This window comes from Camarhynchus parvulus, chromosome 1 (assembly GCF_901933205.1).
Source record: "Camarhynchus parvulus chromosome 1, STF_HiC, whole genome shotgun sequence".
Taxonomy (NCBI): domain Eukaryota; kingdom Metazoa; phylum Chordata; class Aves; order Passeriformes; family Thraupidae; genus Camarhynchus; species Camarhynchus parvulus.
Genome location: NC_044571.1, coordinates 62,307,233 through 62,322,339, shown reverse-complemented (window position 1 = coordinate 62,322,339; position 15,107 = coordinate 62,307,233). Strand labels below are relative to the sequence as shown.

The following is a 15,107-nucleotide window of genomic DNA, read 5'->3' as shown; positions in this document are numbered from 1 at the left end:
TAGAGTGACTTGCTTTTCTCCTTTTGTTTGCTTGCGAATTCAGGGTGGTGGAGATTGCCGCCTGCCACTCGGCGCACACGTCGGCGGCCAAGACGCAGAGCGGCCAGGTGTACATGTGGGGGCAGTGCCGGGGCCAGTCCGTCACCTTCCCGCACCTCACCCACTTCGCCTGCACCGACGATGTGTTCGCCTGCTTCGCCACCCCCGCCGTCATGTGGCGCCTGCTCTCCGTAGGTGAGCCGGAACGTTCTTTGTTCTACACCTTCCAAATAGAACTGGTAGCTCATACAACAGTTGCATGTGTTTGAAGCCTAAACATAGTTGCTCAAAAAAAACTTACACCGGGAAGCATAGTCATAATGACATGTTATGTATGTGTAAGTGGTAATATGGCATGGTAAAAAATTGCTAAAGCCTGATGGCAGGGCTAGACAATTGTCTGTTTTATTAATGTGGCTCATTGTCGAAACCCAGGAAATTCCTCTGGCTGCCCTGGAGGGCTCAAGCCCCTGCCCAGGGAGCTCAGAGACCTTGGCACAGAGCCCAAGACCCCTATGCCTTTGATTTAGCCCTTGGGAAAAAAAATTATCAACCTTATATGAAGGATTGCAAGCCATGACAGTTTAAGTAAAATGATAGTGAATTTATCACAGGGTGAAAAATAGATTTTTGGGGTTTTTAGAATGGGGGTTCAAGGGACAAGAGGAGGAATCTGGGCGTGTCCAGCCTTTCTCCTTCTTCTTCTTGGCCTCCATCTTCTGCTGTGATGTTGGCACTTTTAGATTGGTTTAGAGTAGAAGCTCGCTGTCTAACGTAGGTGATAGGTAATTGTAAGTAATTGAAAGCAATTGTAAATATTGTATACATAGTTTTTGGTATAAAAAGATAACACTGCCCTGGGGGAGGCAGAGTGCCTCTGACTGTCCTGCTGAAGGGACCTCAGCAGGCCAGGAGAAAGAATTTTATAGATAAGATACAATAAACAACCTTGAGACTGAGAAATGAAGAGCTCTGACTCCTTCTTCAACCTCCAGGCTGGGAAAAGAGACTTTCTAACGCATCTCGGGGTCACTCTGACCAGCTAGAGATCCCGAGAGCTCATTTCTATGGTGAAGTACCTCAGATTTGGGGAGGCGTTTTTTGTGTCACCTCTGTGTGTGACTGTCTAGTGGCTCTGGGTGGAAAATCTGAGTTTGAATTTGGAGATTAGAGTTGAGGAGCTGTGAAGCTTTCTTTGATGCCCTTAAGTAGACTACTAAGAATTGAGGGATCCAAATTCCCGTGTTCTGAATTGGCCACAAGCACTCAGTCTCATCACAAGTGATCATGACCTGGTCTTCTGAAGAGAGAAGTTGCTGGATCTCAGATGTTTGAAAAGCATTAAGATCTGTGGTTTCTTGGGTTTGTTTGGTTTTGGTTTTTTGGGGTTTTTTTGGTTGGTTTGTTTGTTTGTTTGTTGTGGTGGGTTTTTGTGTGTTTGTTTTGGCTTGTTGTGGGTTTTGAGGTTTTGTTTGTTGTTGTTCTTGGGGGCTTTGTGAATTTGTTTATTGTGTGGGTTTTTGGGGGGTTGGGATTATTTGACCCTGACTTCAGGGTCCCTTTGGAAATAGAGCTACAATGGTCTAGCAATGTTGTTCCAAAGCATAAGGTAAAGCCTTACAGGAGGAAAGATTGCTTTACTTTTAAATAAAACAAGTTTCAGATTCACTTTCAAAGCCACTTTTTCATATTTGCCAAGTAGTCTCTCCAGCATCCTGGCACTATTCAGGAGGACTGAACAGGGTTCCTTGTGATGACACAGGAAAAAGGATGGTGGCTATCAGGCCCTTGTCATGTCTCCTGGGTTGTTTTTAGTTAGGTGACTGTGCTGGTGTCAGTTGTGCCTTTTTGCACACTCCAGGAGCTGAGGGTGACTGGCCTCTTCATCCTGTCCCACCCTGGCAAACTCTCAGGACTGACTCACTGCTGTGTGTCCATCTGATGTATGCGTGGTGAGAATCCTCAGGCAGCTGTGTCCTGGCATCTTACATCTGCTGACCTGTATGCCATGGACATCTGCCATGCTTACAGCCCTTCTCTGTCCCTTTTAATGTGGTGCTTCCACACCCAGGCATTCCCATTCTCTCCATGTTTGTGGCAGTTCTAACATTTCGAATACAATTCTTAGCACTGGCTGCTGAGGAGTTTTCTTGGCTTTGTGCCTTGTCAGTTGGAACTGCCTCTTCATTTCCTTCCTCAGGCTCCCCTTTCACTGCTGTAACAAATAAAAGCAGCTGGTTTCCCTCTAAGAGTTTCAAAGCTGAACCCCACTATATTCAGTTTTCCTCTGATGGCTGTAAGAAGTCAACTGGAGATGTGTCTTGGTAGACACCTGGATTGCCAGTTAACTTTGAATCAGAGGTCAGAATAAATAAACCACACATTGTACAAAATAAGAACTAACAAAGTATTTTATTGTATCATTGTTTCAGAAATATTTCTCTTTTTTATCATCACTATATTGGGTTTCTTTCTCCCATCCATTTTACATGTAGCTACCCAAATTGTGTATACCTGACATTCTCTAAATGAAGTGCAAAATGACTGTGCTAAACAAAGTGTAACAGTATCAAAGTGTATGTGTGTGTTAAGCTTTTTTAGAGCTTGTGGAGAAAGTCTTTCCATTTCCAGCAGAATACTATTCTAATTTCTAGTTTGATAGGTTACAGGACCTAGCATTTATGTAATTTTCTGTAGAGAACAAATAATTACTGACCCACAAGATCTGTCTAAACCCATAACATGTATTTATATGGTAAGAAGACAAAATGTTGTCACAGTTCAGAATGGGATTTGGGGGTAGAGTGGGTTGTTGATTTTTTTACTAGTATTAAAGAAGATGGTTATCTGAGGCTGTGTGATAGAGATTTGGATCAGTTCAGTAGGTAAAAATTTGTATGCAGATAATGGAGGACTTTTCAAAGCTGTTTGGTAACTTTATAATGCAAATATCAGACATATACAGACATATGACACCAACAGGACCATGCACACCTTGACACATTGTGCTTCTAACACCATTAAGTCTAGGGAAAGCTGCTCTTTTAGAACAAACTTGTAAGTGTTGGTATTTACTTTTAGAGATATTGCACTAGGCAGTTTCACTGCCAACCAATATGTTGTTTCTGTAATAGATTCATTTTTGCTGTAATATAATGCCTCCTTATGGAAGCATTTCAGAAAATTTTATTATGATTTTTTATTGATCTTTTGAGGCTCTTACAATAACTAAATTTTATATATTTAATTAAATAAATATTATAAATAAATATTATAAATAATTTTTATATATAGTTTAATTTTTAATAACTCAATTTTATATAATTTACTCACTAATGGGTGATAGCATTTTCTATCATATGGAGCAGTAAACTTCTGAGATTAAACTTTTTTTTCTGGCCTTATATAGATGAGTTAGAGGAATGGATTTCAGAGGTTTTTTAATAGAGATATTTTCTTGGAGCAGGAAACTAGAAAGGACTGAAGAAAGCTGTCCTTTCTTTGCTTTTCTGGCCCAGACAGAACACGTGGGCTGCTGGGGGGTTTTGCTAGCTTTAAGGAGATGTATTTCTTATGACTGTTAATTGCTGACAGATACCCAGAATGTTGTAGTGGGAGATATTTGTATTGTTCACTACTTTATATAAGTCCCCTATTTATTCTAGAGCCTGATGACCATCTAACAGTTGCCCAGTCACTAAAGAAGGAATTTGACAACCCTGAAACTGCAGACCTGAAGTTCCTAGTGGATGGAAAATACATTCATGTTCATAAAGTTCTTCTTAAAATTAGGTAAGAAACAAACAGTATCAATTGTATAAACTAAACTGTGCAGTGTGGCCCACGGTGCCGAGTCATCACTGCAAAAAAATTCTTGACTTACTCTTATAAATTCCCTTTTCCCTAAGTCAGGGACTCATCTGCTGTTCTTCACTGTTACTCTCTTTGTAATTATCAAACGTGTTGCTCTACTACCTGCCTACACTTCCCTCCACCTGACATTTATCCTCCTTTGTGCTCCTAAATGGTCTTGACCTCAATTTCCAATAACCTTTTGCTGCCAAGGAAAAGGCTCACTTCCTTCTGCTGTCTTGTCAGTAGTTGGAATCAGTTTTTTCCTCCTTTATATGCTTGGCTTTCTCCACCAGAATGATTTGAGTGGTTGTGTTTATTCTTGGCACTCTTTCCTTCCACAGAACACTTCAGTTGTTTCAGCAACTTCTGTAGGTGCTATTCAGATGATCTCTTTCCTCCTTTTATGACAGATTTCTTGTTCTATGTGTTTTAAACATTCTAACCCGTGAGTTTGACTTTTAAGCTGGCTTTTTTTTCCTGTTTTTACAACTTTTTGCAAGTTAAGACCACTTTACGGTGAGATTTTACGTAAGCAGATCTACAGGATGATCTCATTGTTATTAACATGCAGAGAGATTAATTTGTTACTGCTAATGTGGTTTCTCCTGTGATATTCTAGAGACACTGCTTTAGATCTCTTCTGCCTTGTCAACTGCTTCTGCTTCATCCTTCTCATTGTTATAATATTTTTTTCTCTTTGCTATTTTTTTTCTCAAAATGCTTGGCTATCTCACTCAGCTTATCACCACTTTCATCTTGCTACTTTTGCTCCTGAGTCCTCTTAGTGATTTCTTGTATATTACTGTGTGAAATTAAAATTCCCTGTTAATTCTTGCCTGTCCTTGTTTTGTTGTTTGGGTTTTTTTTTCTATCATCTTACTGCTCTGATTACCTGAATTACTTTTGTCTTCCCTTTATGGTTTCATTGCTTGTTCATTACATTCATGCCTGTAGTCCACCCTCTTCATTTGGAATGCCACGTGTTCTCCATCAGATACCACACCAAATCTTGTGTATGCCCAAAATGTTCCTTGTAGGGGGATAGAATATAAGAATATAAAGATAGTGTAGAAAGTAATCTCACCCCTAAGGAGTTGCAGCTGGGCCAATTATCAAAGATTAGGAACAGCTGTGACCAATGAGAAGAAGAGTGCTATAAAAGTGGGGTGGCTGGTTGAGAAGGGAGCTGGAGTCGGTTGGCTGCTTTGTGAAGAAGAAAGAGTCAGTGTTCTGAGGAGCTGCCCACAAGAAACACCAAGAAGGTCTGAAACTTTTGTGATAGGAGACAACGGTTCCTGAGGTTCGTTTTCCTGATAATCAGCCTATATGTAGCTTTCCTGTATTTCCTTTTTCTTGCTCTATTTTTCTCAGATTATACGGCATTCTGTGAAGGAACAGTTTAATTCTAAAATGGATTTACATATATGGTGTTACCAAAATACTGTGAGGGAATAATAAAGCATCAGGCACAGTCTTTAAAATTAATATTTTCTTTACTCTCATGGTGCAATTGGATCAAAGTATTTTAAAAGGTGTTTTGCAACATTTGGCCTGGAGCATTGTCATGAAAGCAGTGCTGCTAAAAGTTCCTTTTTATTGTTTAGTCATTTCTTCACTGCTTATGAGGATTTCTTTCCATCTTGTTCCATTCCTGTTCTTGAACTGCATCCCATTGTTGGTGGTTACTGGCTGGCAGCAGTGGAGGAATGTCAGGGCACACCTGGAATGTCAGTGAGAGCAGCCCAAGGCCAGTGCTGCCGGCAGGAGCAGGGACATCCCAGTGCAGGGGTGGGATTTACCAGCCCTGCATTCAGCCAGCCAGAGCTGAATGTGTCTGCACTGGGCCTGCTCAGGGATAGTGCCAGCGAGAGAGACACTCCCAGGGATCAGTCACTCCAAGATAATTGCAGACTGGAGGATGTGTGCTAACCAGTTTTTATTTTCATTTGCTTAATTTTTCAGGGATCAATGTGTACCACCTTCTCTCTGACTTTTGTGTGGTGCCATTGGGGCACAGGCTATTCCCAAGGTCTGATCTATGCTGGATGGATAGCATGGTCACCACTACTTAACATGGGGCTCTGGGAAGCAGAACAATGAGGTTTTGTCTGCCTCTTCCAGTGCCAGAATGTGGTAAAAGATGTGGCAGAAGCTAGATAATGACTTTATGAATTAGACAAGAGGTTCCATTATTTTATTAAAATTGCCAAAATGATAAGATTTTTTTAAAAGTCATTAGTTAAATAATAATTTTTCATTTGGATTTAAGTGATACTGTCTTTAAGTTGTAGTTTTGTTACAGAGACATTAAAAGGAAACCATCTTACTTTTTACAGGAACATTTGAGTAAAAGAAGAGAAAATTCAGATGTGGGCGAGTTACAAATTAGTGTAGTACAAAGAAGTATGATTAAATTGCGGTTGTTGTAGGAGAAGTTATCAGAAGTGGAGATGTTCATTTTTATCAACAAAAAATTTGAAATCAATGTGCATGTTAGGAGGCTTTTTAGGGAACAGTAAGTTACAGTGCATTGTAAATTACTGTGGACTGGAAGTTGCAGATTACAGCTACCAAAGGCAGTGCTTTGTCCTTTTTTGTATCTGTCACAAAATTGTTCAGACTTGTAATGAAAAAATGAAAGATCTAAGTGAGAGTGTCTTCACTTTCAGTAATTTAATCCTTGAATGTCATGATTAATACTAAATTGTGTATGGACTCTGACACTGGAATAAATGATATCTAAAATAATAAATTTCCCTCTTCATTGGGAAATGCTAGAGAAATCACGGTCAAATCTCAGAAATGTCTAAGTTAATTGTAAACTTTATGTGCTACGAGACAGGTAATAAAATTTGTTGTTAATGTAGAATGTATTTTAAAAAATGGCACCAAAACCAAATGGATAATCCTTGTAGATATTGTAAGTAGAAATGGATTCTGCCATAAAATATTAACAACAGGAATAAAATTCTGAATTATATGTGTCAGGCTTATAAGGCTTAAAGAAATGAACGTGTTCAAAGCAAGAAATCATGTAGCTAGAGGTTCTGCTTTTGTATTTAGTCTGTAAGACTGACTTATTTTTTTACCAACTTCTTGCTGCTGCAGCTCATCTTTCAAGCTTAACTCTTTGCCATGTACAATCTTTGTTCATATTTTGTAGGTGTGAACATTTCCGCTCCGTACTCAATAATGATGATGAAATTATAGAAATGAGTGAATTTTCTTACCCTGTTTACCGAGCCTTCCTGGAATATCTGTATACAGACAACATTAGGCTCCCTCCTGAAGATGCAATAGGTATTTGCCATGAATGGAAATTACTCCAGACTATTGTTTTTGGCAAGTTCAATCCATGTTTCATTAGAGAGTAAGGAAAGCAGGGCTTGTTGATTTTAGTTTCTTCAGCACTTTAATCTTGAATTTGGCAGGTGTCAGGAAGAAAGGATGCAGTAGCAGGAAACATGCCCAAGGAATGAGTGGTGGGCATGCAAAGAGATCAAAGGTGAAAAGTTTTCAGAAATAACTCATTGTTGCTCTCACTAAGAACTTTCTTTTATTTAGAAAGGCACTAATGCCATCCTGAAAGTTTACTTGTTTGAGTAGCTGTACTGATTTTTGATCCTGAATGAAAAGGGAGCTCTTCCCCTGGGATGTAACTCAGTAATTGATGTCCAGAATGAGAACAAGAGAACAGAACATTTCCATAGTAAATAAAATGTTTCCTTTTTTGATAGGTCTGCAGGGGACCTTAAAAACGCATACATCGTGTAGGGAAAAAAAGAGAACAAGTCTTTGATTAATTAAGGCTAAAACAAAAGGATGATTGATTAATTTGAAAAGCCACTTTTATATTTTGCACCAGAATAGTTAAAGCTATATAAATTTTCACAGGGCTGCTAGATTTGGCAACACTGTATAGAGAAAACAGACTGAAAAAGCTTTGCCAGCAAACGATCAAACAAGGCATTTGTGAAGAGAATGCCATTGCTCTCCTCTCTGCTGCTGTCAAGTACGAAGCTCAGGTAAGATCTTCTCAGGTAAGCAGATGTTTTCTGAGAAATGAAGCTGCCTCATGTAAACATGACTGTATTTAACTGATGAGGCATGATTACTGTAATTTCCCTTTCTAGCTTAACAAATGTTTTTTTTTTCCCCTTTATAAGCTGTTAAATAAAAATTTTAAAACTCCCAGTTTAGTGTTTTCTTCCTGCCCTTTTAGCTTGCCCCTGTGAGTCAGTGTTTTTAATCTGCTTCCTTCCTTGTCATGTGGCATTGCAGGGCATGGCATACAAATTTCTCACTGCCATTTACATCTCTGCCTTTGGATTTTGCCCTTTCACTTCCTGAGTTCTCCACCTGATCATTTTGTCTGCGGTGTCTGGTACAATCATTCTGGTGCTGACTTTTACAGGCAGTGGAAGGAGTCAGCTGTAAAGTCCCTGCATATTTACACTTCTGCTTTTATTAAAAAAAATCCACTTTAGCAGTGCTGTTTACAATGAATTATGCTGACATACAATAAATTACCTATTGTTAATACTCCCCCCATATCCTGTCATCTGCTCTGCCCTTGGTTCTGGAATGAGTCACAAGCACTCAACCTGTTATCCGTGCTTTTTTGGTAAAGAAATACTTTCAAAGATATTTTCCTTTTCTCATCTTCCTAGCGCTGTGATGATTGTGGAAATAACTGTGTGGTGGGTTTTATTATGCAAAAAGTCTGCTTATGTATTTCATATGTAGGGGATGTTGTTATAAATACCTTTCAGGTATGGGAGGCAAGTAGAAGAGACTGAAACAAACACTGAATTAAGAATATTGCATAAGTCAGTACTGTATGGAGACAGCAAACTACAGGAGACGGATTTGTGTAGGAGTTGCAAAGAGGAGACCGGAAGTCAGTGAGTTCTGTGCCTTGAAAGAGAGGATAACGAGATGAGTAGATAGTAAGAGTGCCAGCTGCCAGTTACCAGACATTTGTAACCCAGGTAGCAGAAACAGAGGGTGTGGATGGCTGGATCAGGAAGGACTTACAGTGTGCTGTGCTGCTACAAGCCCAGTGTGGCAGGGAAAACTCTACAGGAAGGCATGACCCAATGGTTTGGTTCTCTTAACAGCAGATTTTTCATTAAAATTTTATTCTTTAGTTTCTCCTCTTACAAGCTTTCCAGAATTTTAACATCATCAAAGCAGAAGTATTTTTGGTTGGTCTGTATCTGGTGAAGTAGTTAAAGATATGTTTAGGTGTCTTGTGAAGTAGTAAAACAGCCTGAACAAAGCCTGAAGTAGTAAAACTAGTCTGAACAAAGTACCAGAGTTTGTAAGGCCTGAAGCACAATAAAAAAGGGATTGGCTGGATAACTAAATACGTGTTATCCTCCTCTTCCATGATTCAGTGTTTTGCTCTTTCAAAACATGTAACAGTTTAGCACAATTGTCAAATGAGGAATTGGTTCACTTGCCCTGGCTGCAGCATGTGCCAAACTCAGGAGTGTATTTTTGCCCTCATTCCTACACCCACAGCTCAGAAATGGGTGGAAGTGCAGCAAAGATTTCTTTATCAAAGACGTGGGGATAACCTCTGTCTAAGGAATCATGGAATATACCAGGATCTTCTAGTGTAGTACATCAATGTAGTAACTCCTGGTTTGAGAACCATGTGCACTGTGTCAGGACTTCAGTAGCAAACTGCCAAAAGGAGGATTATGAAAGAGGCCTCATATTTTGAAAGTTTGAAAAGATAGAACTCAATTTTTTTATCATTAAACGTGAACACTGCAAGTGAAAGATTATAGTGGTGTGTGACATGCCATTTGCATTGCAAATTAAATGAAGACTAACTTGACTACTGCATACATCTGTTAGGATTTAAGATGTATGAAAATATTTTTTCCTATTGTCAGAAAATACAAAGAGTTTCTGCTACAAGTTATTTTAAAGCATATTACTCATACACACTGTAGCAAAGTTTAGACTAATCATTTTCTATAAAACAATAAAAAGGCAGTATTTCTTGAAACTGCAAAATGAGTGACCAGGATTCTCTATAATCTATGGTCCTATTCATACCAGCATCAGAAAAACTGGCTGCTGATAGATTTAGCTAGCATAAAAATTTACAGATTGACTGTAAAGCTGCTCAGGTTCTAACAGTACCATTTCAGAAGTCTGCTGGAACTTAAGGTGTCACTGTCTTTGATTGTCTACATGTTTTATTTCCTATGTGTTTTTGCTTCTTCTATTCTCATTCCTTTTCTACTTTGCCAGTAGTTGTTGATGAGAGATACTTGCTATACCATATTTCTTCTTTAAGGATATTTTGTGCTTCATTTTATGCTTTAGTTACATCTTGAAACGTGGAATGTAAGGAAAAGTTTTCAAAAGGAGATGCACAGGTAGTCTGCTGAGTATCTTGCTACTATTAATCCCACGCTGCAATGTTTGTGTAGTTGACATAGAATCAAATTGGCATGGGTTACTCTTTTTGCTGTAACCCTTGAAGAGTTTTATAGTTTATTGATTAATTCTGACTTCCTTGCTGCTGGCTCCAGCTCTGGCTGCAGAAGGTAATTAATTTTTCTTCACAGCAAGTTGTTGCATAGGAGCCAGGTAAAGGAAACTGAGCCAGTGCCTGGAGAGAAGGATTGCCACTGTTGTGAGGAGTTTGAGTGGGAAGAATTTGCTGCATGCAATCCTGATTGTTTGGCTTGATGGCTTGTACCCATCCTGTGCTGAACTGCTGAACATCTTCTTACAGTGAGACCAGGAGAAGACAGAACCTTTTGTGCTATCTGGGAATCCCATCAGACAGAGGGATTCAGTTCCTAGGTTTGCCATGAAAGACACATGTATCCTAACATGCAGTTTGTGTTCAGCAAGCATCATACCCCTTTTTATCATATTTTGCTTTTATTTCCAGCATGACTAGCAGATCTGTTTTTCACAGGACATTCACTACTGAATGCAGCACAGGGAGGACAAGAAATGAGTTATTGATGCTGTAGTACATCTGTTTGGGGCAATTTGATGGTTTCACATGTTGGTAACTTTTCTAATGAATGTGTAGTAAATTCTAGTAAATGTGATGGAGTTCTAGAGTTGCTGTAGGTGACTACTGCTGTTTTCTCAAAGTGGGTTTATTGAATAGTTTGTATGAAAAAAATTTCATCCTGTCATTTGTGATCTTATCAAAAGGATTGGAAAAGGGATTGATAATGGACACAATCTGGTATATTCTCTGCTAATTAAACAACAGATTTGAAACAGAGTAATGATGTTAATAATTTTCAGTCATTCATATTACAAATTACTCAAATTTGTTCCTAGGACTTGGAAGAATTTTGCTTCAGATTTTGCATAAACCATTTGACTGTTGTTACACAAACTCAAGGCTTCGCAGACATGGACCACGACCTCCTGAAAAACTTCATTAGCAAAGCCAGCAGAGTGGGAGCATTCCGAAATTGAGGTCTGGCTACTACCAAGCTGAAGAGCACGTCCTCTTCCCTTCTGGAAATACTTTTCCTTTGGAGAACTCCTCCGTGGTCAGAATGTGCAATGGTTTGGAAGGAAAGTCTCGGTGTCCATCAGCTTAGGGAATGTGCAGAAGTCCACTAACATGTAGGCTTTGTTGTAAGGATGGCTACAGTGTAGGTGTGTGGTAACTGTTCATTGCCAACAGCCAGAATTTAACACAAAAATCTAATGCAGTAACTACCCTTTCCCACCCAAAGTCAAGCAAACTAAGCTTGTCATTATCTAGTCTGTCTAATTTTTATTTTTTTAAACAGTCTGTGTTTGGATTTTATGGGACAGTGACCTCTTTGCTGCTAAAACTTTCATAGTGTATTTTTGTCTCAAAACTCAGTTAATATGCCATAATGGGCTTCTTTTTATGATCCAGTGAAGATACAAACTTGTTTTTCTGGACATATGGTAAAGTACCATAAGTTCTTTAGGCTGAGAAGCTTTATGGTTTGTAGGAGGGTATGTCTCACTTGTTATTTGGGAGTTAATTTATGAGGAGCTTCAGCAAGATATTACAGTTTTGAGTTCTTGTCTCATTGTTTAGCCAGAATGAAAAAGGATCTCCCTTTCCATTACACCAGGCCTGTCCCTGGCACCCCAATGGAAACACTCTCTAAGTTTGTCTGGGATGTGAATTGTCATGCTGTGAGTTTTACTACTAAGAAAACCACCTAGTTACAAACCCAAACAAGCTTTCTTCAAGTTCTGCTTAAGGCATATTTGTTCTTGTTTTGCTATGTCTCCTCAGACAGATCAACTTCAGAAAAATGGAGAAAAAGGTGATTTTGAAGCGGTAACTTCAAATTAATTAAATTTTAAGAGTGAACTGACATTATATTCCAAATGGTGATAAAGGTAACTTGTCCAAATAGGGCATTTCAGAGTCTCCTGTGGTCAGAGCTGTGAGGTGACCACTCCACTTTCCTTTCAGGGCTGTTCAGGAGAGAGGAGATGCCCTCTGGACATGCCTCTCTCCCAGCACTGAGGTGGAGTAAATGCTTCATTCCTAACTGGCTGAAGTGAATTAAGGTGAAAAACCCACCCAGTGCTGCACAGAGAGAGGTTTGCCCCATTACAGAAGATGTGGCACTTATGGAGCTTTTACTTGAATTTTCTAACAGGTAACTGTGAATTAACTCTGAGAATTTCAGATTTTGACTGAGTGTAGTGACTTCAAGTGCCTTTTGCAGTATTTTATAAACGGGGGAGACAAAAAGCTGGATGACCAGGCTCAGTATCTAATAAAATTGTGTAAGTAGTCATGCAGTCTTCCTGCAGGTCCCTGCTGTGCCACAGCATCCTTCACTGATGTTTTCTAATCCTCAAATGTGGGTTCTAAGAACTTAATTCCCTTAAATTATCACATCTTCATGCCTAAGGTGGAAATAGCTGTTCTTTACGATACTGGAGGCTCATTTCTCAAACAGTCCTGTTCTTTGAGGGACAGGAGGGAGGAAAACAAGGAAGAGGAGTAGTGAGTAGTACCCCCTTCACCCCAGGCCCTGTGTGAGTGGAAAGGTGAAGCACACAGGTAGCAAAATTTACTTAGGAAGAGGGTGATGAGCAAATATTTTAGAAAATGTTGTGGTAAATATCTAATTGTCTTTGAGACATTTGCCTCACACCCTCACTAGAAATATATTGGATTATCTACTGCTAACAAGCACATTCTGCCACCCCCTCAGTGATGAGTACGACTTCCTCCAGCAGCATTAAGTCTGTTCTTAGCAGCTGTGTCAGTATTTTGTATTCAAACAGAAGTGGTCAAAACCTTTCCTATCCATAATGCAGATTCATCAAAAACACAGCTTTGCTGGGGGAGGAGATCAGTTTTGTTAAGTTTGTGTTGAGAAGCACTTGGCACCAGCACACAGCCAGAGGTTACTGCAGACAGTGGAAATGTGTCACTGTAGGGCACAGTTGTACTGCCAACCCTGTGTGCTGTAGGCCAGCACTGATCATACCAGTGTGGACACAAGGGATTCCATGTAAGCCAAGGCTGCAGATCCCTGGCTAAGCCTGAGATGCCAGATTCACATGCCAGCGCTTCCTTCAGGATAGCAGTGCATGGAACAAGGGTGTATGACCACATCCCAGCCTGGGGCAGCAGCTGGCACCACCCCTGTCCCACCCACACCCATGGCATCACACATCCAGTCCCACTGGGAAATGGAACCAGCTGGGAAACCCCACCCCTGCTGCTGGCTTGGCAGTGGTCACTCCAGCTTTCCTAAGGTGTGGATTATGAAAGGTCTCGCCACACGTTTCTGTTGTTTTACTCAGAAGAATCAAACAAAAAACTAAACGTTAAATGATGGGGTTTTTCTGACTCAGCATCTGCTCAGAAACCTTCTCTGGCTCTTTGGGGACACTACTGCATGGAATGATAGCACTGGAGAGAGGCACCACTCTCCTCCATTAGCTCAAGTTCATAACAAAGTAGCTAAATAGGGATTGCAGCTGAAATGGCATGCTGCTTGGAACAAGACATTTTTGGCTTAATAGATCAAAGTGTCATTTTTTTTTCCAATTTACTTCCTTCCTGCTCATTCTTTCCAGCCAACCATACACATTAAAGCCTACTTGCAATTTCAGAATAATTGACAAAGCCCGTAATTTTGAGAAAAAGCATCTCTGGACTGAATGAGGGTGATTCTAAAGGTTCATTGTGTCAGCGTTGACTTTTTATTTTGTATCATCTGACCTGGCTGGGATAGTGTTACATTCATAGAAACATTTATTTATTTAATTTTTTAAAATTTTCATTGCATGTGTTCAAAGAAAACCACCCTTACTGGCTTAGGTGGTTAAATGTGGGTGCATGGATGTAAATATTGAAACCCAACCGTGGGACATTTCAGAAGAAATTAGGGATGCATTTTACTGTGGTGAGATAGACTGCAACAGCCTTGTGTTTGTGTATCTTGCAGACTAAACACTTAATAAAGTATTGTTCTGTTTTAGAATACCACAGAAAAAAGGTATTTATTAAAAAGTGAAAATTTGGTCAAGCAGAAACTGTGTCTGGGGTTTAAATAAAAAGCAATGTTCTGTTTTCAAGAAAGGAGTCTGACAAGAAAAAAGAATTTCAGAGGTAGGATCATTTGAAGGTTCTCCTAAGTTACTGAAGGTAAAAGCCAGCACTGCCTTCTCATCTAGTATCCACCTGTAGAGTTCTGTTACAATGCTTGGTAACTATGTAAACTGCTGTTTTTATGTGATCTGAACACTTTCCGTGGACTTTCCTTTAAAAACAAAGCATTTATTTGCCCCAGAGAAGCAGGATTCACTGGCCATCACCCAATGATGTACAAAGTTTACAGCCTGATTTTACATAAATGATTTCTTTGTTCTATATAAGCTTACCTGGTTTAATAGACCATTAATAAAAATGCCATAATATTTAAAACAGTTTGAATGGGACTTTTTTCCTTTCTTTTCAGTAAAAATGAAGAAAGTTTGATGCTTGTAGACTGAATTGACTGTATTGGGGGGGGTTAAAGTAAAGCAGATAATATTTCACAGAGGTACCTTGAAAGCTATTTGTGTTCTTAGGAAATCACTGCCACCAGATAACACATTTGTAAGCTAGAGAATTTCTTCAAGTGTATTTCCACCTTTAAAAGAAATCATTGCCCTGGTGACTTAATAAACTGTGATTAATAAAATGATCCTCAGAACAC

General features: G+C 39.4%; 1 protein-coding gene across 2 annotated transcripts in view; it reads left to right on the top strand.

The window, feature by feature from the left end:
• LOC115911816 (RCC1 and BTB domain-containing protein 2) overlaps positions 1-14,842 on the top strand; it is a 33,233-nt gene extending 18,391 nt beyond the window's left edge. For both annotated transcript variants that reach the window (XM_030963032.1, XM_030963041.1), the window contains exons 9-13: positions 44-234; positions 3,705-3,831; positions 7,058-7,194; positions 7,789-7,919; positions 11,224-14,842. In XM_030963032.1, the coding sequence (XP_030818892.1) occupies positions 44-234; positions 3,705-3,831; positions 7,058-7,194; positions 7,789-7,919; positions 11,224-11,364 (727 nt within the window). In that variant the 3' untranslated portion in view covers positions 11,365-14,842. The remainder of the gene's footprint in view (positions 1-43; positions 235-3,704; positions 3,832-7,057; positions 7,195-7,788; positions 7,920-11,223) is intronic.
• Positions 14,843-15,107: the final 265 nt, after the last annotated feature.